The 25,095-nt window shown below is 42.4% G+C and overlaps 1 protein-coding gene across 1 annotated transcript; it reads left to right on the plus strand.

Annotated features, from left to right (window-relative positions):
• The first annotated feature begins 2,962 nt into the window (after nucleotides 1-2,962).
• On the plus strand, nucleotides 2,963-13,944 carry TNNI2 (troponin I2, fast skeletal type). The gene is made up of 8 exons (XM_048485349.1): nucleotides 2,963-3,071; nucleotides 4,783-4,810; nucleotides 5,196-5,202; nucleotides 7,568-7,609; nucleotides 9,072-9,200; nucleotides 10,286-10,375; nucleotides 11,547-11,723; nucleotides 13,454-13,944. Exons 2-8 carry the CDS (start codon nucleotides 4,800-4,802, stop codon nucleotides 13,547-13,549), a joined length of 552 nt encoding a protein of 183 aa, XP_048341306.1. The 5' UTR covers nucleotides 2,963-3,071; nucleotides 4,783-4,799; the 3' UTR covers nucleotides 13,550-13,944.
• Nucleotides 13,945-25,095: the final 11,151 nt, after the last annotated feature.

Consider the following 25,095-nt stretch of genomic DNA (forward strand, 5'->3'; position numbering starts at 1 on the left):
CCCCACCCCAGATTTGAAACAAATGTTACATTATATCTGTTAACATCTGATAAGCAGGGGGCTTTGCATGGCACATAATTACCCAGGTGGTAAAACTGACACTATAGTACTCAATGATTAATAAAAATGCTTTGATCTAGCATAGGTTTAAAATATAGTTGGAATGAAAAGGTGCCATGGCCTGGTGAAAAAAAATGGCCATTGTTTGAGTTGGCCGTACAGCTTGTCAAAAATGATGGGTAGGATCCAGAAAATGCAAGTCACAATGCACAGCCTGGTCCTATGCATGTTCGTTCAGAAGAAAATGATACCAAAAGGTATGACAAAATGAAAACAGTCTTCTTGGGCATGACATATCCAGGGTGGGGAAAATTGTTAATGATAGTTTATTCAAGAATTAAAATTCTTGTGGTTTGAGTGGAGCTATTTCTTAAAGGTAAAAGCTGTATAAACATTCAAAGAGTTATTTTTTTCAGCCATGCTCAAAGACTTTTTGGTGGATGCTCCTGGCTGTTCTGTGGGAAATTCTTTTCCCACTGAGCTCAGTGGTACTGAGCTGTGTGGTACTCTCAGTGGAGGATTGCTGTCTGACAGTGCAATCATAAGCTGAGTTATATACTCTTCTAAGTCTGCTGAAGTTAGTGGGAGAAAGGTGTCATCCATGCCGGGGAGTGCACTGTCCCGACTATTGAAATGGAAGTCTCATTCCTTCATTTTCTACCAGCAGGTGGCAAAAGAAAACTCTGTTCTAAGCATGACCTGCTATGCTGAAGCCCAGCATCTGACCTTCAAGCTGCAGATAGGAAATGCCATGTTTTTTCACTAGGTTAACCCATCTGCTTGCTCAAATGAGCAAGCCCTCGTTGTACTATGGCCTCTCAGCAGCAGCCTCTTCATAACAAATCAAGCAGCACTTTTTGTGGTTGCCCAGGCGCTACAGCAGGAAGTCTGCTAGAGTCCTCAAGTTGTTTGCAGCTCATGGGGTAGTTACTGATTAACCAAGAAGCCTGAGGGGACTTCTGTTGTTAAAATCCAGTGAACCTGTTGAACTACAAGAAGCACTTGATACTAGAATAGAGGCCACATGGGGGGGGGGGGGGGAATAGCAACTTCCCCTCAAGACTACTCTTTTCTTCCAGAGCATTCACCAGCCCTATAGAATATGCCTCATTTCAGAACTCCTTAACTGGAATCACATGCACCCCGTGAGCCTTTTCTTCACTGAGGAGCAATTTAAATTACCAGTCAGTTAAAGTAAGCTGGCTAAGAGTGCAATGTGAATCAACATATCCCCTCCCTCCCCTTCAAAATCCCTGTAACAACCTATGTACAGAGGCGATTCTTGCCTTCTGTGGATGCATATTACATGAAGTTGGGGCTTAGGGAATGAATGCAGTGGTTGGCTGATGGCCAGGTTGATACAGTGAAGGTTAACTTGCCTCACCTGTTGCAGTGGACTGTATGGGTTGGTGTTGTTGTTCTGGTCTCTGATACCTTAATCTGAGGTCCTTCCGATCTGCTGTTTTAAGTAGCACACCACATGGGGCAGCAGAGCACCAGGAAGAAGAAAGAAAGTGACAATTAAGCAAATTCTACATTCTTACATAGGCATGCGACCCAAATCATGTGTTAACTTTTGACATGCATTAAACAGTGTACACGGAATCAAAATCCAGATCCATGCTGACCATATGTTACCACAAATACCAATGCTGAAATTGCCCTTAGTACAGCCAAATACTGTACATTTACTTGGACTTATTTTTACTGTCTGGAATGTCATTTGCAGACTGAATTAAAAATGCATTTCAGCTGTATTCATACCATGTTGCTAAGGGTGATCTCTGTCAGTCTTCTGGAACATTTACGGAAGCTGCTCTAACTTCCTTTTAAAATCTGCTGTTACTTGAATGAGTTTTGCTTGAAGCTGTGTTGATAAACTGTGCTGCAGTATTGCCTCAGGCACTGTAAATCCTTTTCTGGTATATGTTTGAACTTAAGGTCTGTACCTGCACAGCATTTCAAACATGGCATTCTGACTGTAAGAAACATTAAAAAGCGGAAAGGAAAGAGATTCCAGAATCCACAAATCTGCTGAGCTGCCTTAATATCTATTTTGTTAATGATCAGTTTTAATAGATGGATGGTAGGGCTTAAAAGCTCAGTGGATAGATGCATGTTAAAACTACCTTTGCATTGATGTCTTTAAATACATCCAGTGAGACCAAATGTGGTGTAGATTAAATAAAAACAAAAAATCTGGTGAACTGTAGAAATCATGGCTCCAGCTGTGTGGCTATTTGAATTCAAATTCATGAAGCTTTTTGGGTGGCCTAGAGTAGATCACTGGTGTTCAGTAACTATCAGGTAATCTTAGGTTCAATTTCTGTTATAATGTGCTAGATAGTCTTCGGCAAAGTTCACTGCATCAGATTGCCAATATGGGTATAATCATACAGGCCTAATCATGCACTTTGAATCTATTAATGCTGTGTAAATGCTTGGCTGTCTCATCCCAGCATACCTCAAAGGGTTGTTATGAGGATGAAATAAGATAACTCTTGGAGAAAGTGTAGGATACAAATAGGATAAACAGAGGAAAATTTGCATTGGGTATCCCAAAAGAACTGGGGAGAGGCCTGCTGTGAATACAGTGTTCAACAGAAGTTCTGACTCTGAATATATGAATTGTTTTTATAGGCCTGTAGCTATGCCAATTTCCTCAATTCACTTCCACCCCAATATCTTGCAAAATAAATGGTAGCAGTCTCATGAAAACCTTTTCTCTCCCTCTATGATGAGTCTCTGATATATCACATTGGCTGTCTTCTCTGAGACTCCTTGAATGTTTCCCAAATTGACTGCATTAGTCAAAGGAGGTGGTTTGTATTTCTGGACCCTTGCACACTATTGGTCTGAGGAGGCCTCCATGCCCAAAAAGAGAGAGTGGGTTTTTTTGCTGAGCTGTTTAAGACACACATTTATACCTCCTCAGTGATCCAGCTGCCTGTGGCTTGCCAGTTGCTCCTGTCCTCCCACCAGCGCTGTCTATTTTTCTTCTTGGGACTTAGGTGAGCCCTTTGCATGCCTCTTACTGACCTCACTTGCTGTTGAAGGAGGTAAAATGAATGCCACGGTTTTTAGATTAACGATGGTTGTCTGTGGGGAGGTCCTAAGCCTCATTGATGAAATAAAAATGGTCCTCTCAGTACCTCTCAGTCTTTTCTCTTGAGCATGTCATGCAAACTGTTACAATGAACAATTTAACTGGACACAGTCCCCTCTTGCTCCTTGCTGGGCTGCTTCCCTCCCTCCGGCTTAAATAAAAGGACTTTGGTTCTCATAATTCAAAAGCTCAAATCCTCGCAGTCATTCTGATCCATATATTAAGGACCTGGAAGGCGGTTTTAAATTCACCAAGTGAAACCTGAGCTGCTGATGCTGTCAATTTACCTGGCTAGGAAGCTCGTTTTCCCCACTTTAAAACTTTCTTAGTAGAAGAAGCTAAGCAAAAAGCACCAGAATGAAGCTACTTGGCACAGCCTATTTAATAAGCTTGTTCTCTGTCGACAAGCAATTTTTTTTCTGTTAGAAGTAAATATGAATGTTTTGGGTTAAAGAAAAAGGAGAAGCTATAAATGGTCACTTAGGTTTTTTAAAAGAAATGTTGGCAAGAAACAAAATAAAGGGAAGCATTTTGATTCAGCAATCTAAATGATGCTCTTACAAGTGTTGTGCACCCATTTCTTGTATGTTCAGGCTGCTGCCATTTCTACCTTTGCCATCTGACTATGCCACAGTGACTTTCTTGCTACCCTGAACTTCTGGGGCTAGAAAAGCCTGCAACCCAAGGAGACAGCTGCCATTCCTTGAGAGCCATTTTTAGAAGTACTTTCTTCTTGGTAATGAGATAGGCCCTACACATTTTTCAGGATAAGATTTCCTTTGGAAGATTAACTATTCATTGCTTCCAGGATCTGCCTTTTGGAAATCTTTTAACTCCTTGTTACTCTGTTCCAAGCCAAAAGACCCCAGTGTTCTGAGGCAAGTAAACAAAAAGTTTGTTAGCATAGCAATAAAGGAGAGGGGAGGATAAAGTGTTCATGTTTTTATTTATCACAAGCATTTCTGCTCTTGTTTTCCATTATTACAGTGCCACCCTAAGCCAAGTTACATGTTTCTGTTCAATGATTTCAATGGTCTTAGAAGGTTGTAAGTCTGTTTACGATTGCCCTGAATGTCCAAAATGGGTTATTGTTTTAAACAAATTGCTCAAGACTATTTCAAAAATCCTTTCTAAACACCATAGGTTCTTAAATGGAATGCATTTTTCTTCCTATGATTTTGAAGTAATGCAACAAAACGATATTGATTCTAAGACATCAGCAAAATGAAGCCCTGTGAATTTATGGATAGCAGTAACGAATGCTAGTCAATACTGCATGCACAAATTTGAAAAGATTCCTGATCATAATAAAACATAAGCTAAGCACTCAGTCGCAAAACATGCATTTATCTTCTGTTTTAGCTTGTAATAAAGGTGCCCAGTTCAAGGGGCCATTGTTTCTATCATAATGAAAACTCACAAATACTCTGAACCACAGAAGTTTCTCCAGTTGAGGATATATTTGACAATTCTTCTTCAGTTTCATAGCTGCTTCCCCGTTCAAAGGAAGCTGGTAAATGTTTTCAGACCAGTATTCATTTTCTGATGTAACTTAGGTTTAATTGAAGCAATTTAGTTCCATGTGTATATACAATGCCAATTTTTGTCTATTGCAGGTGCTGATCAAACCAAGATGTCTTCTGAGTAAGTTTCCATATTGCTTTGCCTGGGAAACACTTCAAAAATTATTCTAGAGTTTTAAAATATTGTTCTTGAAATCTGTCACTCTAAAAAGGTTAAAAATATGTATCCCACCTGGATATGTATGACCTTTGCATGAGACACCATATCCCATCCAGCTCAGCACGCAAGGAGCCCTTCAAAAAGCTAAAATTATGTGCCACTCAGCTGGATTAAGTTTCGTTTCTTTCTCTGCCAAACAGCTGATCAGCATGATTTTGACCTCAGTGCACAGCTCTGACTGCTTCCCACTTGTATGAATCAAAATATTTGGGGGGATTTTTTTGTCTTGAAACTAATTATCTTTTCTTCTCTCCTTTCTTGTTATGATTTTCTTCTGCTTCTAAAGTGAGGAAGTAAGTTTTTCATTCTTGATTTTTTTTTACTTGGCTATAATTTCAGATTTAGAATGGTTATGTTATGAGCTGCTTACATGATCTATTCCTTGGTTTCATCTTGGGGAGAAGCTGAGGAAGAGATTTTTTTTTCATTCAGAACAAATCTCTTCACTGATCTAAGTAAAAGCTAGTTCCCAACATTCACCATCTTCTCAAGGATGGGGCTGGGTTATTTACTTATTTAAAGTATCCTACTATTTAATCACTGGACACATCAGACTTGCTTAGAATAGTGAATGTCTTAGAATAGTGAAAAGGGTCAGTTTAAAGATACATCATAAAGGCAAAACAGGACCAAATACAACAAACTAAAAATATTAAAGACTGGTGAGTTGCTATGTACATAGGAGAAGAGCTGATTTGCAACAGCTGGGGTCACAGGCACAGGGTATAGTTATTTATTTCTCCCAGTGATGCTGTCAAATGTTCTCACATACATGAGTGGTCCATGAGCAGTAGCCATTCACTCCTTTGGGGAAAGTAATGCTTAGGGACATGGCTGAGCTGAGAAGAAAAACTGTTTCTATTTCCTGGTCCTTACTGTTAAAGATTTTGAAAGAAATGCAGTCTGTCCCTGCCTGTAGAATACACAACAGTTCAAGTGCAGCCGTTTGATCTCCTCAGGTCAAGTTGGAATTCATCTATGGTTGCCAACTACAAGTTGGAGAGTTCCTGGAGATTTGGGGGTGGAGCCTGGAGAGGGGGGTTTGGGGAAGGGGAGACTTCAGCAGGCTATAATGCCATAGAGTCCACTCCCCAAAGCAGCTATTTTCTCCAGGAAAACTGATCCCTGCTGTCTGAAGATCAGTTATAATTCTGAAAGATCTGCAGGCACTTCCTGAAGGCAACCGTAGATTCATCTTACATGTTCTAAGGCCTGTTGTGTGTTAAGAGGTCCTTGACATCACTGACAGTTTATCTCATGAATTGCTTCTGGATATGTCAGGTGCAGGTGAGGTCTAGTGTGTCTTTGGGATATTCCTAGGATACACCAAGCCTTGCTTCACAAGTGCAGAGGCCTCTAGTAGAATGTAGGGTCAACAGTATCTCTGACTACTTGCTATGCCAGATGCTTTCAGGCATACAGACTGAGGAAGCATTTTCTTGAATAACTTGCCTGCATAATATTTCTAGAATAGTGGTGGGCGGTTGGGGCACACGCCGTTTCGTTATGACCGAAAGGTATGCACCCGGGGACATCGGTGACCCCATGTCCCTATAGGCTGTACAGCTATATATAACAGATCCAATATCAACTCCAATATAACAGATATCAAGCTTACAGTATCAGCAAATAGCCACCCTTTCAAAGGCTCTTTCTAAAAAGGTGTCTTCACCAGTCTCCCAAATATTTCAGATGGGCTTAGATGCCACCAGAAAGTCCTTTGTGGGATCATACTCCAGGCCTCAGAAATGTGGGGTAGTCAAATTAGGGCTCCATCTGCTGATCTAACCCTGACCTACAAGGAGTATTCAAAGTGTATAAACACAAAGTGTATAAATAAGCTGTCTGTTTCTCCCCAAGGGGGGATTCTATATCTAGCACATAAGGCTTGTTTTTGTATTTTGAATGCCCTGCCAAAGAAAAATGTTGCCTTGTCTCTGATGCTTGTTATTCTCTGGCAAGGATGAACTTAACTCCAAGTTTAACTTAACTCCATGCTTCTTCCCATTCATTTGCTGCCCTTTGACTGTAGTACAATCAGGGCAGAACTTATGCACTAAGTTTGAATGGATTAGGAACTAGGGTCAATGGGCAATTTGCCATGGACAATTTGCCATGGAGCCTCTCTCTTTCCCTCCCCTAGGTAAGTTCTTTTGTAAATTGGTGCCATAGACCTGGTTTGTAGAAAGAACCAGCAGTTGCTTCCTTAAGAGCTCTGAAATCTATAAGGCCTTGAGGAGTAGCAGGACTAGGTTCCCCTGCAACTCAGTAATTGATATTTATGTTACTGCAAAATTATTCAGTGTTGGAGATGTGAGTCCAAGCCCTACTTAGTTTGCAGGACTATCTACACTTCAGTGGGTGGTGGGGAAGGACCAAAATAGGACACAAAAATAGGATACATACCATCAGAAGAATCCTGAAACAAAAGCATTTTAATACATGTTATTCAAACCCACTAACTTAACACAATCCAGAGTATAAGCTCCAGAATTCTTCCTCAGCTGGTCAGCTGAAAATGCTCTTCTCTTGATACTCTTTGGCTTTTACTTGTCCATAAACTTGGCAAACATGCATGGTAAGATGTGCTTTATGTGAGGATGCTCTAAGCACAAATAGTGACCAGCTTCTTTCTGCTTTTGCTTCTTTCAACTCTAGAAAAAGAAGAGGGCAATCACTGCCCGCCGGCAGCATCTCAAGGTGCGTACAATTTCTGATTGTTCATAAGGATAGGCATGATTCTTGGCTACTGTGTTCACCTCTGGGATGGTAACACATCTGTGCCACATAGCATTCTCCTACTGGCACAGTGGTATCTCTTCTGAAATTTGTGGTTATCTCCCACAATCAATTTTAAGTATTACACATAATTTCCCATCTACTACTTACTCCTACTAAGCTGTTCAATTTTAAAGCACTTCTTATGTTCTTACATGTTTCTTACATGTTTCCAATATGACAGCGGAACCAAGCTTGGCATGATAATGACATTTGTTTGTGTTGAAACATGGAACTGCCCCAATCATGTTACAGCAAAAAGGCCATGCAAGCAAGTGCTGCTGAGTGTTCCCAGCGTCCACTACAGTGGAACCTCGGTTTTCGTTGGTAATCCGTCTGAAAAGAATCAATGAAAACCGAAACCGATGAAAACCGAGGCAAACTTTTCCATAGGAATCAATGTAAATCCAATTAATCAGTTCTAGGCACTCCAAAAAACATACCAAAAACACATCTTTTGGTGAATAAACATAGTGTTTAATGTTGAAAACAGTAACAAACAATAACACTAGGACCAGCTTCAGAGTCAGTGGACCAATGTACCAAAAAGCTGTCCAAAGAGGTCTGTTTCTGATGCCTCTTTAAGATTTGTCTGAAGTGGGGCAAGACATTGTCATTAAACAAGTTGCAGACACGACCTGCAACAGCTTTGTCTGGGTGATTTTTCTCCACAAACCCCTGCACCTAACTGCAAATTGATGAAAACCGAGGCAAATCGTTGAAAACCGGGACAAATTTTTCACTTAAAAAATCAATGAAAACCAAAACTGATGAAAACCAAAGGCAATGAAAACCGAGGTTCCACTGTATTTTCATCCAATGGATCCTTCTATGAAAGTGCTCCCAGCTGAGGTACCTTCTGGTGTTGAAACTCAGCTGAGGAGAAAACCGCTCAGTGTGGAAGAGCTACTTAGAGGTAAGTCACAAGTTGGTGGGGAGTTTGGCAATCCTTCCTGATATGCTATTTTGCTGTTACAATCAGATCCCACAATCTATTATCTATTACATTTCTAGCCAGCCCCTTCTTTTGGGGACTCAAGAAAGTGTGCACCATTCTTCTTCCTGTGAAGTGGATTTGGCTGGGAGAGGGAGTGGTCCAGCATTACTCAGCTTCATGCCTGAATGAGGGTTAGAACTCTGATATTTCTGACCCATCTGGCACACTAACCATATTGGCTCCCACCCAGCCAAGTCCTGGTTCTATAACACTGGGCCATGCTGCTTCTGCCCTGCACCAATCCCTGACTTGCACTGCTCTAGTTGTTTGCTTTTCAGGGTACATGATACACCTATGACCACTTTCTTTCTTTGACTCCGCCCTCCCGCCCTCTGAAAATTCTTCTGCCATACACGTCACTGTACTTGTCCCAATTGTATCCTACAGAGTGTTATGCTCCAGGTTGCTGCTACTGAACTTGAAAAAGAGCAAGCAGCTAAAGAACAAGAAAAAGCCGCCTATCTGGCAGAGCACTGTCCACCACTGGAACTCCCGCACTCCATGCAAGAACTGCAGGTAAAGGTTTCATCTGTTCCCAAGAGTTGTTGCTGGTGTAATGTTGTTTTAGTGCTGTGGTCATGGCAGGGACTAAGAAGGTTTATGACACTGGTCATTTATGTATAATTACTTACCCTAAGCCTGTTTGCGTTGCAGTGGAGTTTTCCTGTGTGTGTACATGTGTGGGGGGTTTGTTTGTTTTTTGTTTTTTTTACCCAGGGATTCTCCTCCTGCAAAGTGTTTCTAGCTGAGCTGAACTGCCATTTTGCCCACCCACTACTGCCTTGTTCTTTCCATACAACCTCCATTTGGGGAGGTTGCCTGCCACTTTGTGTCTTTGATTTAGTGTTACTTTGCTAGTCCACGTCAATTTCAAGATGTCTATTGCTCCAGTGATAGACCTTCAGCATTAAAATAGTAGTAATAAAAAATCCCTCCTGATAGTTTTGAAATGGTGGTCCAAAGAGTGGGAGAAAGTGCTGTTGTGTGGGCAGGGGAAGGTGGGAAGGAGTGAGAAAACCTGAAGGAAACTTAATGCGCAGGAAACGTAATGCTTTTTGCAAAGGGAGATAAAAGTTGCACTTTAATAGCTCTTAGAAACCACAGGAATTTTCTGATCTGAGAGTGCAGTGAGTTCTGAAGAGGGGAAAATGTGTGCAACCAAAATTCAAGCTTGAAGGAAATGTATGGTCAATACAAAGAAGACCACAAGTGCATAAATGGCCATTGACTAAGTCCTGTACCACTTCTGACATACACAGTGCTTATTCATCTTATTCTGGAAGGAGTGATGGAATAGCTTATGGAAGTGCTTTATGAAACTTATGAAAGCACAATGCCAGACCAACTTGGAATCAGCATATCTCCAGGATAAGCATAGGTCATCCTTAAGTTGTTAAGAAGCAGAGCTTTAGCTTACAATGAGAAGCAGGACTTCCAATGAGATTGTAAGAGATTTTTGAATGCTTAGAATTCCAAAATTCAATTGCACCAAACAGGCACATCAAATTCAGGTTTCTCTGCAGAGGGCTACAAAATCTGGGTAGGAAACCCTGGATGGATTGAGCAACTCTCTTTTATAATCTCTTCTTGTTTCTCAACAGGAACTGTGCAAAAAGCTTCATGCTAAGGTAGAGGAAGTGGATGAGGATAGATATGACACAGAGATGAAATTACAGAAAACTACCAAGGAGGTAATCTTTGCTGAGGCCCCCAACTCTGTGTCAAACTGAGCATCTGCAGCATGTGTTGCCAATTTCTGAGATTAGTTATTGTATAATTTTGGTTTCCAGATATGGGTTGGGATCTCCCAGTGGGATATAAGAACTTTATATATAGGGGCCAGCATGGTGATACTGCAGGCAGATGGTAAGAAGTTAAGGTAGGAAACCTGATTGTGGGTCAGGATAATGGGTCCAACACAAATATCCTGAAAAAAGACAAAATTCCTCAAAAAGTTTGGGTAATATTTCTGTTGGGATATTCATTCACTAGTATATTATTTTTTAAAAAAAACTTATGTAACTAATTAATGTACAGTGTAATCCTTAGAGGGTGTTTATCTTTTTTATCTTAATATATTTTTATTTTATATTCATTATTTATCTGAATATATTTTTACTCTGCCTTTCCTAGTTAGACCAAGGCAGCTTACAATAAGCCCTCCCAAACGCCAATGTTAAATGTAAAACCAACTTTTAAAAAAAGCAATGGAGCAAAAGAAAAAACTGAGTAGTTGTTTTTAATCTAGACTACACTGACTTGGTTTACAAAGTATTTGGCCACCAGTGGAAAAGAAAAAAAGCTTCCAGAACACTGGAAGGCTGAGAACAACTACTCCTCCACACCACATTCCCAAATATCATGTGTCTATTACTGAACTTGGCAGCTTCAGTAGGCAGATTAATATATCATTCTAGGTAAAAAAAATTAAAAGGAAAAAGTTTAAAATGAATGAGGGAATGCCTGCAATAGCCTCAACTTGTCTGTAATGTTCAGATTAGTCATGAGAAGGATAGTTTCACTTTGCAGGGAAAAGAAGTCCAGAAGCAGAGTAGTAATTAGAGATGGAACTCTACCATGCCCTTGCTGTTATGTTCAATGATACTGTGCAAAAAACAGATGATGTAGGCATACCTTCAGCATCTCTGCACATTACACTCCTAGTACTGCTTTTCCTTCACGTCTACAAACTCCTGCTACTAATACATCATTTCTATAGTCCTATATATCATCAAACTGTCTCCTATTATAGATTAGCTGGGTTTAACTGCTTTCACTCTCCCCATCATCTAATTTCTGTTGCCTTTGCCATTTTTTTAAGGTGCTCTCACCACTTATTTCTTCACATTTCTTCCTCTTTAGCTTGAAGATTTGAGCCAGAAACTGTTTGACCTGAGGGGTAAGTTCAAGAGGCCACCCTTGAAGAGAGTCCGCATGTCAGCTGATGCTATGCTGCGTGCTCTTCTGGGCTCCAAGCATAAAGTCTGCATGGATCTGAGAGCTAACCTGAAGCAAGTCAAGAAAGAAGACACTGAGAAGGTACATAGAGAATTAACAAGAAACTTTTTCAAGGAATTCACTCTAAACTTTAATGGATTCCAACAACCCATTGCCTAACAAAGGTCTCGCCTGTTTTGAGAGAGCAAGAATGTGGCCATACTGTGCTTACCATCATGTGTTTGTACACAATGCTTTGTTGGCCAGTCTGGAAATAAGTAGCTTTATCTCCTTATTGCAAACATTCCTTTCTACTTTTCTTTGTCATGGATCAGATAGCTTCAATTTCTTCCTTTTGCTTCAGTTTGTAATTGTCTACAGAAGCTTATTGAAAAAAAATCTAAGATGCTTCCTTTTAAAGTCAGTTCCATACCAACAGGCAAGTATTAGACTTCCAAAATGGCACTGAGTGTGAAACTTATTTAGTTCTATTAAGTAATACAGTAGGTATCTTTGCTAGGCATACTGTGTAACTAACAACATATCCTATCTGTCGATAAGTACAGGGCACAACAGGGCTTCCAAATCAATTTAATATATTTTTAAACAATGGATCATTGCTAAAATAACACTAATGGCCCAATTCAGATGGGGAGGCAAATCCTCTTGTGGAGGTGGTGCACCAATGCATTTGCCCCCTCCACCAGTGCAAAGGTTACCTGCACCGATGGAAGGGGCAAAGGCACCGGCGGGTGGCCGTCCCACAACTCTGCGGCAGGAAGTCTGGCCCACTGTAGAGCTGCACTGGCATCCCAATCATCATGGAGGTGTGGGTGGGAGGGAAGGGGGATTCCTGGGGTAGGAGCCAATGTTGGCTTCCACCCCAGATTTGTGGCTAGTTGCCCAGTGGGCTGGGTCCTGGACTTCTGTCACACTTTTGAGTGACATTAGCCATTAAACCCCTATAGAGGGTTTTCTGGCAGTTGGATTTTTGGAGTTTTTTTGCCTTTTTCTTCCTGAACTGCCAGAAAGCCCTTTGGAGGTGGCAGGATGGCACAATAGCAGTGCCATCCCCAACTGTTGGAGGCTCTGGATAGGGCTGCTTTTCGTTCTTCCCTTTTTTACCTCATCTTTTTACCCAATGGACCCTCACTGTAGTTCAAAACAATAATAAGAATCAAGATAAAATATTAATTGTTGAAGCAAGCACAAACTGAGCAGCACAGAGTAACAAGAAGTACCGGCAGCTAGACTAAATTGCCATATGTTGTATCCCTTTCCACCTGATAGAATGGGGAAAAATCAGGTTGCTTCTGGAAGTTGGCTAGGAATGTACCCTCCAAAATTCCTTAGTGGGGGCACTCTACAGGAGAAAAGCCACTATATTTTCGCAACTATATTTTCGCAACTTTGGGCATAAAAAGCCACAGCTATGATGATGCAAAGTATAAAACATATTGATGAGTTAAAAATGACATTGTACGTTAATCAGAAAGTGATGGAAATCAGAGAAGGCTTTACTTTAACAACTACTAGGTGGCTGCAAAATTACAGAAGACTTCCAGGTAAAGTTCCCTACATTTCTGGAATGCCCCTAGATATTTAATCAGATTCGTATCTGCTTTCTATTGAACATGTCATTTGGAATTTGTTGATAAACATCCAGCTGTCTGGCTGAGAGTTTTTGAACCAAACCATATGAAACCAGTATACTCCTCAGTCAGAAGCCTTGTAGCATTCTCTCTGCCAAACAGGGCTGTGTTCAGACAGGCAAACAAGTGTGAGTTTATCTGTGGTACAATGTTCAATCTCCCTCTTCTTCTACCTTACAGGAGAAGGATCTGCGTGATGTGGGTGACTGGAGGAAGAACATTGAGGAGAAGTCTGGAATGGAGGGCAGGAAGAAGATGTTTGAAGGTGGCGAGTAAGAAACACACAGCTGTTCGTCCAGTCTCCACACCTGTGCAGTCCTAGAGCTCCTCTTCCATCTATTGTGCCACCTAATTTTCTGTCAACCCTTTACAGCGCTGTTTTTAGGCTGACTTTCCTCAGGCCATGATGGCATTTCATAGAACTAGCCACCCTACAGAACCTACCTGCAGCCCAACCCTTACTATTGCTAAGAAGACAACTATCTGATATGGCAAAATATCTTGAAAACCCTTTGCAGCAATGGTAGTGGCATGAGCTTAAAGTATTCAGTCATCCTTAAATCACATAATCGTGTAGGTTCGGTTGTTGCAAAGAAACCTGAATGATGTAAATAAAGCTTTTAAAGTATGGTTGAACTTTTACGCCTTGGGTGGGCCAAGGCATGAAATGACTTTGTGTGATATGGAGAATTATTTTCTGACATGGAAGCTGAACTTAAAGATCCCATGGATACAAAATTATTAAGTTCTTGTGTAGATGCTGTATAGATACTGGATTAATTGGGTGTATTTTTATTTTCATGAAATTAGTGGTGCCATTCAGGAACCTGCCCAAAAGCTGAATGGAATCAAATGTGCAAAATCAAGAAACTTGCAGGAGCAGTCATTCCAACCCCCGTCTCACCCTACTTCTCTCAGTCTCTGGCTCATTCCGCACACGCAGAATAATGCACTTTCAAGCTGCTTTCAGGGCTCTTTGAAGCTGTGCGGAATGGCAAAAACAGTTGTGAAAGCAGCTTGAAAGTGCATTATTTTGTGTGTGCGGAATGAGCCTCTCATTCTTTCTCCCTCTTGCCGACCCTTTTCTTATTCTCTCTGTCCTCCATGTCTGTTATGTACTCTCTCTTTCTGACTCACCATTCTTTCTCCCTTTTTGTCCCCACTCCATCATTTTCTGTTTCTGCTCCCATCACCCTTCTATTTACCCACCCACTTGCTCCCCCCCCCTCCCACAGCAGCATGGGTGGAGGCAGCTCTCCTGGAATCACAGTGGATTTTCCCAACACAGAGATCAGTTCTCCCTAGGGTTGGCTGGTCCAGGTTGAGATATTCCAGGAGATGTGGAGGTAGAGCCTAGGGAGAGTGAAGTTTGGAAAGGGAAGGAATCTTAGCAGGGTATAATGTCATAGAGTTTATGCTCTAAAGAAGTAATTTTATCCAGGAGAACTGATGCCTGTCACCTGGACAGCAGCTGTAATTCTGGATCATCTCCAGTCTTCAACTGGAGGTTGGGAAAGCTAGTTCCCTTGGAAGAATTGACTGCTTTGGAGGATGAAGTCTATGGCATGATACATTTATGAATTACCTCCTCTCTTCTAACCTGACCCTCCTCAGGTTCCATTCCTCAAATTTCCAGGAACTTCCAAACTTGGAGTTGACAATCCTATTTTCTTCTTACCCAACAGTCAACCAACCTACCTTTATCTGCCTCTCTGTCCTAAGCTTTCTGCCTCCTTCTCCAATCCAACTTCTACCTTGGAAAACCATGGTCTTTCTCCATGGTCTTTAGTGGTGACCTAAGCAGCTTACATTATTTCTTTCTCCTCCTTTGTATCCACACACCAATCCTGTGAGGTAAGTTAGGCTGAAAGTGTGTGACAGGCCCAAAATCACTTAGTGAGTTTCCACAACATTTGAATCTTGGTTTCCCAGACCCAATCTGAAGCTCTAACTGCTACATTGCACTGGCTTTCATAGGGTAACTGCTGTTGAACAGTAGCAAGCAGCCAGGCCTAGTTGAGTCATGCAAGTCAGGAGGTATCAAGTCAACTAAAAATTGCTGCAAGGCCTAGGGCTGTCAATCTCCAGGTAAGATCTGGATAGTTTCTGGAATTACAACTGAACTCCAGATCTGTTTCCCTGGAGAAAACTCCTCTGAAAGGAGCAGTCTATGGTATTATGTTCACCTGAGGCTTCTCCCCTCCCCAAATCCCAGCCTCCTTAGACTCTACCACAAAACCTCCAGAAATTTTCCAACCTAAAGTTCCACCCTAGTCAGGCCTGGTCCCAAGGTGCCATCTCTTAAAGGCCAAAATAGGCCTGAAAAAGGCTCTGTCCCCCTGACTTTTCCCTTACTGATAGAACTAAGCCTTGGAATGCTGTGCTTGTAGCAACAGCAACTGAGGGAATCTGTTGCTTAAAGCTACAGGTGGTCCTTCTATTTAGTTTTATTTATTTACTACTTAAATGTCTATCCTGCCCACTGTCTTCACTGCAGGGCACTCAGCGTGGCTAATATGATAAATATAATACAATGTAATTTAAAACTGTTAACCATCAGAACTACATACTTTTAAAAACCACCCAATGTTTTTGTTTTAGATTTCACATTTCTCTGCAAACCCGGGGCTATGTTCAAGTTTGTAGAAAGTTCTTTCTTGCCCATTCACAGCTCCAGTCACTGGATTTGTATCCTCAAATCTGGTTGACTTCATTATTAGATTTCTGGGGCATTAGGAATCATTTTGCGGAAATACTGGTATAACTGCAAAAAGTGGTTGTTGCTATTCTTGGATGAGGGAACAGCTACATGGGTGGATAATGCAGAATAAACACACATTTTCTTTTCTGAAATGTCTACAAAACCTGAAGTTCCCAGGGCCTCACTCGAACACAAAAATATGTCAGAATGCTGTCTTCCAGCCAAAGGAAGATATATTGCTTTGGCTTCATAGAGCTCAATGGTCCATTCTGCACAGCCTAAATAAGACATTTTGGGGACCCTAAAAAGGGTGTCCTGGGAAGGCACTCTGCCCAGTTTTCTTTCAAAGAAATCCTCAGGAGCCTTATTTTAGCTCAAGGCATCTTTTTGGGAGAACATTTCAAAGTGAACTCCCCCCTCCCCCCAAGCCACCTGCAAGACATCTCCTGCCTGGCTGTGTGGAATGCAGAGTTCAGGAGGCATCTTATTTTTTCTTGCCTGACCATTTTGCTCTCTGGTCAGTTTCACCCTCATCTCACACCTGGCATTTTGCATGCTGCTGAAGGGATTCTCCCTGCTGCCATGTGCTGGAGGTAGCCCCAGGACATTTGCTCTGCAGCCTCCCATTAGAGTACCTTCTCAGACCAAAAAGTACATAGTTGTACTCAGCTGGTCCTGCTGATCCTGGCAGTATATGGTTTCCCTGTTTTTAAATTTTTATTTTTAATGAGCTATCTCCATAGCTATGCAGACACAAATACGAGAATCTTAGCCACCTGGAAGACCATTTAGAAACACTGGGTTGACTGAGATTAACTATCCTGTTAGTGTACAGCTGTTAGTGTACTGGAGATTCACTATTACTTCCTGAATCTTTCCTTATATCAGCTGTTTAACAGAATTCATATTACCATGGCTGTGTTTGCAAAATAGTCTATTTCGTTTATCCTACTATTCAGTTTTCTGCAAACTGGTTTTGTGGAAGTGCTCCAGCTTCTTCATTCTTCGAGATCACTTTATTCCGGGAGATTGTCTCAAGGCATATGCCTTTGTTTTAAGTATTTATACCCTGCACTTTCAAGTAAGTTTAGTCACAGAGTTGCTTATAGTAAAAATAAATAAATAAAACATTAGCATGTACATGATCCTTAAAAAACTCACAAACTCTAGTCCTAAATGCATAGAAGTCACTTAAAGCAGCAGAATAAGGATTTCAGTCTCCAGGTGGGACATCTGACTTGAGGACAGCATTCTGACATAATTTTGTGTTTGAGGGAGGCCCTGGGAACAGCAGGTTTTATGAAGGGGGATCCATTGGGCAGCAGTGGGAGTCTGGAACATGGGGGTGGAAAGTTGCTTACTGGGATGGGCAACTTCAGAGGGAGCAGCCTCTCAATACCCATGCTAGAAGTAGCATCAGAGTAAAACTATGGCTGCAATTGCCCATTTGTTAGCATTATGTGGTGCAAGTGGTTGCCCACTTTGTGAAATAGGTAGCAGGACTGTTCTGATCCAGCAGGGCACCTCTTTTGTTCTGTATACTTTAAATTTAAAAAGAATTATTTATGCTAGTTTGGCCTATCAAAGTAATTTCAGGAGCAGATAGATAGATAGTTTAATACGGCCAAAGGCCAGCAAAGACAAAACAAAACAACAACACACATCCACAACAGCAAATTACAACAATTATTACAGCTAACCATTTACCTGAATGTTTGGCTTTCAGCTCATCCCTGATTAAGTAGGCCCTTGCGTTTTTTAGACGCCAATGCACAGAACTTTGCTACCTGCTGGGAGATGGTTGCATCCTTGTCTTCCAACAGCATTTTCCTAATCTCTTGGTCAGAATCCTTTGCAATTATCAAGCTGTGTTGCACAAGCAGAGGTAAAATAAAGAGCTCTCTTTCTGCCTTATGCAGCATGCAGTGTAACAAGATATGTATCATAGAATCAACGTCCCCAGAATTACAAACACATTTCCTCAAATGCCAAGAGTTTTTCCCAAATCTGCCTATAAGCATAGATGATGGAAATGCGTCAAACCGTGCTCTAGAAAAGGCCCATCGGTATTTGGCTATGGTAATATGTTGAATGTAGGGGGCCATTACTGTACCACTACCAGATTTCAATGGTCTATATAGAGCAGGAAATGAGGCATTATCATTTTGGTAGTCAATGTCATCCAATCGTTGATATACCATCTTAAGAGCTAAGGGCAAGTCCCATTCAAGCATCAGCATAGGGTCTAGCCCAATCTGTTTAAGCTTCAGGATAATCTTCTCCGACCAGATTGGATATGGTGATGTTGACAGAAATGCTGGTAATAGGCCCTGGGGGTGTAGGTGGACTTTAATCCAATATTTGATGGCTCTCTTCCAGACTATAGTTTCCACTTTAGCTATTCCTGCTTCATGTCTCAATACAGTGTTAGGCTGCATTTTGGTGTATTGAATAGAGATCTAAGGAATGTTGTTGTAACTTTTTCCAGAGGTGTAAAGTTGGATATGTTACCTAGTTGGGCTCCATATGTTAATTGTGGAATGGATTTTGCTGTAAACAATTTAACAGCAGCTGGAATGTATTCTCCCCCCTGGGTACGGTAGTATCTCAGTATCGCTTGGGCGCTCTTTTGAGCAGATTGGACAAGGGATTGGATATGAGCTGTAGGTTTGCCATTATACTGGAAAATTACCCCCAAGTATCTGAAGCATTTGACCTGATCAATTGGATGCCCTTCGATTGTCCATCTTTCCTTCTTGAACCTGGCATTAAAATGTACTATTTTGGTTTTAGAATAATTCATTATTAGATGTTCCTCAGCACATTTTTGGGTTATTGCATTTAGGGCTCTCTTAATCCCTACTTTGGTTAGTGAGAGGGTGACAATATCGTCCACATACATTAGAATGGGTAGTTTTTTCCCCTGAGAAAGTGTAGGAGCATGAACGTCCTTATCCTGCAAATCTATTATGAAGGAGTTGACATAAAAGTTGAATAGATGTGGTGCTAGAAGGCACCCTTGCCTTACCCCCTTCTGTACTGATATAGATGGAGTTAGATGTCCCTCTTGTGTCACCCTTACTCGCAAAGAGGTGTTCTCATGCAGTTGGATTATTATGTGCAATAAACGTTTGTCAATATTGGTGTTTGCTAGTTTGGCCCATAGGCGATCACGTGGCACATTATCGAAGGCTGCCTTGAGGTCGATAAAGGTTGCATATAGTGAGCCTTTTTGGAGTTTAACATATTTGTCAATCAGATGGTTTAGAATCAAGCAGTGGTCCATTGCTGATCGTCCCTTTCAGAAGCCAGCCTGTTCAGGAGCATATAAAGAAGGTTTGCAGTCTGGATCCAACTTATGTGCTTCATTCTGACCACCCCTACTTCAAAGTAACATTGTGCTTAGTAGAACCTTTTATCCAGATAAAGAAATAGAAGTGGAATCAAATTAACCCAGAAAGGGGTATGCAGCAAGCAGCGTGGAGAAGGAAGAGAAACCTACTAGCAGGCAAAATAAATTGGAATTAATGGGGTGGGTTCTGGCTTTTGTGAGCCCTTGAAGTTTCTTGATTAATTAACTTGGGGCAAAGTAGAATCTTCACATACAGTATTTTCAGAATATCAGTCATCTCTACCCCCCTCATTTTGCTATACTTTACATAGCATAACGTAACAGGAGATACAGAAGGTGAGATTTACTACATTGCATCAACCTTTTGATGCGAAACTGCACAATGAGAAACAGGAGCTGCTGCAAATGCAGGTCTGTAGAAGCGGCAAGTATCAGTCTCAGAAGAGCTTTTTCCCCTCTCAGAGATGGATCATTTACCACCCTATCAAACAAACATTTCCACAGATGACTTCTTTACAACCCATCTCTGACAGCATCAAAGCTGTCATCTAGGGGAAAATATCCAGATGCATAGCTATTGAGGCAAAAGCTTCACATGTTCAAAGATCTAGAAAACATCAGACAAAAAAACAAACAAACCCAAGGTCACCTATCCTAAGCCCACTAGTACTAAAATACCCTTGGTAAGCTGCTCAAACTTTGGTGAGGACCAAGTCACGAAGAGTATATTTGTTAGCATAGTGATATAAATGTTTTTTCCCCCAGGAAATGAGAACGGAACTAGAAAACTTGCAAATAATTTGGATTTACCAGTCTATCATATTTTCAACAATTATATAGAAATACGATAGCTTGAGTATGGAAATATGTTTTCTGTGTTATACAGAAATAAGCAGTGGATCCATCAACATGCAGGAGCTTATTATGTGCTGCACCACATCAAACAATGCAGAGAGGGCGTACCACAAGCCAAAACTGTTTTGGAGACATTTGGGTGTGAGCAATTCAATTCAAACCAGCCTTACATAATATCATTCCCACTAATTTTCCAGTAAATCTGGGTGCGTTCACATGTCCATCACATATGGAAAAGTCAGCGGTGTCTTTAGAAACTATGCCAACACATGCCTGAAAAGTTGCAATTATATTTTCCTTTACATTTAATATTTGGTTTATATCATCTTAATTAAAAATGTGATTTTTAAATTCTACTGGGTTTGTCATCATGCAATGCAGCAATTCCTCAACTGCCCCTTTTCTCATCAGGCAGCTCTTTTCCTTTGCATTTTATTTCCTCCTCCCTGCCCTGAAATCACTAGTCCTGTTCACAAGTTACACATGTGCAAACTGAATGTATGATTCAAACCTTACCCCACATTATCCAGGTACTAGTCTCCAATTTCATTTGTAAAGTGAATGTGCACTTTACAATATAAAGTGAATATAAAAAGATGTATACATGTGAATGCAAGATGTACATGTATTCAATGTGTGGCTGCTATTGTTTGAACTGGAGTCAGTAGCAAATTCTGGCAATGATAGACTGGCATCAGTGGGCTTCCATTGTCCCAACTTACAATGGCCCCAAAGGTGTTCTGTTATTTTCTGGGACTGAGTCTGGGGAAGCCAAACCAACTTTGAAAAAAGTCACATCTATAGTTTATTGGATGAGTCCAACTAAAAGGGGTGTGTGTGTAATTCTAAATATAAGATTCTCAAAGTATAAGGACATCATGCCTATAGACACAAAAGTTAGTAGTACAAGTGCAAGTGCAATATTCTCCCTGATTAATCACATTCTTCCATCTCTGGAACCTGCTTTAGAAGTTTGTATATGTCTTGGCTACACAATCAGATGTTATTAACTTTCTCTTTTCTATTCCCCTCTCAGCATACTGTGTGAGGCTATGGGCAGAGGTGGGATCCAACCAGTTCTCACCACTTCTCCAGAAGTGGTTACTAATTTTTTTCTGAGTGCCGAGAAGGGGTTACTAAAGCAACCTCCCTGCCCAATAGGGACTGGAGGTGCGTGTGTGCAGCGGCGCCACTGTTTGAATCCCACCACCATCGGAACCTGTGATCAAAATTTTTGGATCCCACCACTGGCTATGGGACAAATGTCTTGTGGGAAGAGAAGATGTCTAGTTAGTTGTTTATAAAACTGAAATTGTGTAACAGATGCTTGAGATGCTGCAGCTGGCAGAGTCGTTAAATTGCAGGAGACCCAGGCTGAAATCTCCACTCAGTTGAAAGTCTTGGTGGGTGTCTTCCACTAATTCTGCTCCTAACCTATCTCATCAAGTTACTATTAGGGTAAAATGGAGGAGCCACCCAGAGCTTCTTGGGAAAAGGGCAGGATAAAAATGTACCTCACCAGGACAATAATATCCAACTGTTTTACCCTTATCTACAAGCAGGATACAAACACTAAAAAGAGTGACAAAATGTAGGATACAACAGCAGCAATAATCTGCTGTTACAAAAAATATGTACAGCCCAATGTTGCCCCTGCTGCATTTGCAGAATCTACTAGCTGTTGGAATCTCTGCAGAATTATTGCCTGGCAAGACATCCTAGAGAGGATTGAGGCCCTTGGGGTTTTCTACAGCTCAATAAGTGTAAAACACAGCCTGAGCTAATGCTGCCTTTTCTGTCTTTTGCATTGTTAACTATGTTTTTAGAGTGCCTCAAGAATTAGCTTTGTCAGCAACCGCAGTTCAGAATTTAAAACAGGAAACTGTAGGGCCTAACCACATACATTACAAATTTTATTTATTTATTATTATTTTAATTCCATTTATACCTCGCCTTACACCGAAGTCCCAGGGCAGCTTGCATAATGGGGTTAAAAGCCCCGTTAAAACATACAATCCTGAAACCATAAACATTCACATTAAAAAACACAATTAAAACATCTTTTAAAACCAGTCAAAAACATCATTAAAAATCCCCCCCCCCCCCACACACACACTTTAGCTGGCATTGATGCATGGGACCCTGGGGATCACACACTGAAAGCCTGGGTAAAAAGGAAGATTTTAACCAGGCACTGAAATCCATAAAGTGTCAATGCCTGGCGAATTTCTGCAGGGAGGCTGTTCCACAGCTTGGGGCCTGTCACAGAAAAAGCCCTCCTGACACACCTCAGCAGCAGAAGGGATCACCAGGAGGGCCTTGACCTCAGTGCACAGGCCAACTGATATGGGTGTAGATGCTCCTTTAGGTATGTGGGACCCAAGCCATTTAGGGCTTTAAATATGATCGACAATACCTTGAATTGGGCCTGATAGCGAATGGGGGGCCAGTGCAGTTCTTTCATGACCGGCGTTATATGCAACCGGCTAGATCAGGGGTAGGGAACCTGCGGCTCTCCAGATGTTCAGGAACTACAATTCTCACCAGCCCCTACCAGCATGGCCAATTGGCCATGCTGACAGAGGCTGATGGGAATTGTAGTTCCTGAACATCTGGAGAGCCGCAGGTTCCCTACCCCTGGGCTAGATTGACCCATCAGCAGCTGCATTTTGTACCAGCTCCAGCTTTCAGACCATCTTCAAGGGAAGCCCTATGTAAAGCTCATTGCAGTAATCAAGATGGGAGGTTACCAGGGCATGCAATACTGTGGCCAGGTCCCTTCTGTCCAGATAAGTTGGCAAACCAGCTTCTGATATGCATTCCTGGCCACTGCTGCCACCTGTAATTCCAGAACAGGGCAAAATTCAAGAGCACCCCCAGATCTCGCACCTGGTTCTTCAGGGGCAACATCACTCCATCCAGCACTGGGTGCCCTCTGATCTCCTGGCCTTGGGGACCTGCTACCCACAGCACTTCCATCTTATCTGGATTCAGCCTCAGTTTGTTGGTCCTCATCCAGTTCAACACCACTTCCAGGCAAGTATCCAGCATTTGAAGGGCCTCACCTGACTCAGTTGGAATTGAGATGTAGAGTTGGGTGTCATCCCTTCTTGACCACATCACCAACAACATCGTCCGACAACAATTTGTCATCGCACCCATTGAGGCAAAAATGAGAGAGAGGCCCCTCGCTGGTTTGGCCATGTCCGATCAGCAGCCCCGGACACTGTCACCAGAATTGCCTATCAAATTGAGGTTACTGGTCACCAGCCACTCGAACGGCCAAAGCAATGATGGCAAGATACCATCTATGCAGATCTGAAAGTTACATGTCTGCAACCAGACAACATGCTCAATCGAGAGAAAATCCAAGAAGTGGGCCTCCCCACCTCCCTTTGGATGGGGAGCACAGCAAAACGAGCAATGGCCTGAAGACACCCAGTGCACCTTCTGAAAACCATTCTCCTCTGACCAGTAGTGGGATTCAAATGATTTAACAACCGGTTATTTACGAGCACCATTTTAACAACCGGTACTGTTGAAGTGGTGTGAACCTGCTGAATCCCACCTCTGCCTCTGACCCCAAGTGCCATAACACCCCCTGCCCATAAGCACTGGGATGGCCCCAGCCTCTTTGCCCTTCCCCTCACCTAGGCACATCCCCCCCAGGTGACCTTGCCCCCTATTAATCTTCTAAGTCCCCTACTATGCCCTTGGGAGTGGGAGCGATGGAAAGACCCCGTGAGTGGACTCTCACTCCAAGTTGGTGTCTTCTGACCACGGTGTCCTCTCACCATGCCCCAGGAGCTCCCAAGCAGAAAGATAGATAGCAATAGGGGAGCCATGGAGGCAGCCCCCCTCTTACCCAAATGTCAGCTAACCCCCAAATCCCACAAGCTAAAAATTTAAAAGATTAAACAATAACAATTTAACCCCACTAAGTCTACCCAGCCCAGCCACATGCACATGAGTCCTACCTCATAAAACAAGGGGTCTGCCCCCAAACAGTCCCTAAAAGGGCATACAATGGGCAGCACCCTTATGCCATCACCCTTCAACCGCTGCCCAAGGCTGCTGCCTTGGGCTGCTATTGCTGCTGTTGAAGTAGCTGCCATGCCCCACCCCCTGTAGGTGTTCCCAATAGGGTGGGGTTCAGGAGCTGCAGGGCACAGCTCACCCAGTCAGGCTTGCAGTTCTTCCAGTGGCCAATGCAGACTTCTCTGTCTGGCAGGCAGTATTGTAGGCAGTGGCGTGGGGGGAGGAAATGATGCCCAGGGAAAAATTGCCCCCAGCCCAGGCCCCCAGGCCCCCTCATGCCCACCCCCCCACTTACCTTAGTTCAGTCGGCTGCAAAGAGCAGCCGGCTGAAAAAGCAGCCTGGTGGGAACTTCACTTCCCAGAAGACCGTGTGAGCCCCAACTCCTGCAGAGGCCGGGGGGGGGGGTGTCACAAGGTATCCTGGGAAGTGTAGTTCTCTTTCAGCTGGCTGCCCCAGTGGGGATGAGGCGCGGGGTGAACCACACTTCCCAGGAAACCTTGTGAGCCCTAACTCCTGCAGAGGCCTCCCTGGGGGTGGGTGTGAAGGGGGCCTTTGTGGTTTCCACTCCTGCTCCGGGGCAAGGGGGGAAGGGGGAGGGGTGTGGGGTGGGGTGATTTTCTGCCTCCCACGTGACCCCAATGACTACTTTGGCATATGACAGCTTTGGAAACAGAAACAGCTGCAAATGAACAAATCAAAATCTTAAATCAAACAAAATACATTGGAAACAGTAGTTGGTGCACAGTTATCTGCAAGAAAGACTAATTTTATTTTTCCCAGACAGCAATACAATAGATAAAGCATAAAGCAGTAACCTGGTTTGTTCCCTGATCCCACCTATGCTAGGATGTAGATCAGGACGTCAGTTGGGGTTC

Source organism: Sphaerodactylus townsendi, linkage group LG02, assembly GCF_021028975.2.
Source record: "Sphaerodactylus townsendi isolate TG3544 linkage group LG02, MPM_Stown_v2.3, whole genome shotgun sequence".
Lineage (NCBI taxonomy): Eukaryota > Metazoa > Chordata > Lepidosauria > Squamata > Sphaerodactylidae > Sphaerodactylus > Sphaerodactylus townsendi.

Excerpts from the sequence above, each read along its gene's own strand:
- TNNI2 (XM_048485349.1), top strand. Across the intron at positions 9,201-10,285 it reads ACTCCATGCAAGAACTGCAG|GAACTGTGCAAAAAGCTTCA; the intron begins GTAAAGGTTTCA and ends GTTTCTCAACAG. Across the intron at positions 11,724-13,453 it reads AGAAAGAAGACACTGAGAAG|GAGAAGGATCTGCGTGATGT; the intron begins GTACATAGAGAA and ends TCTACCTTACAG.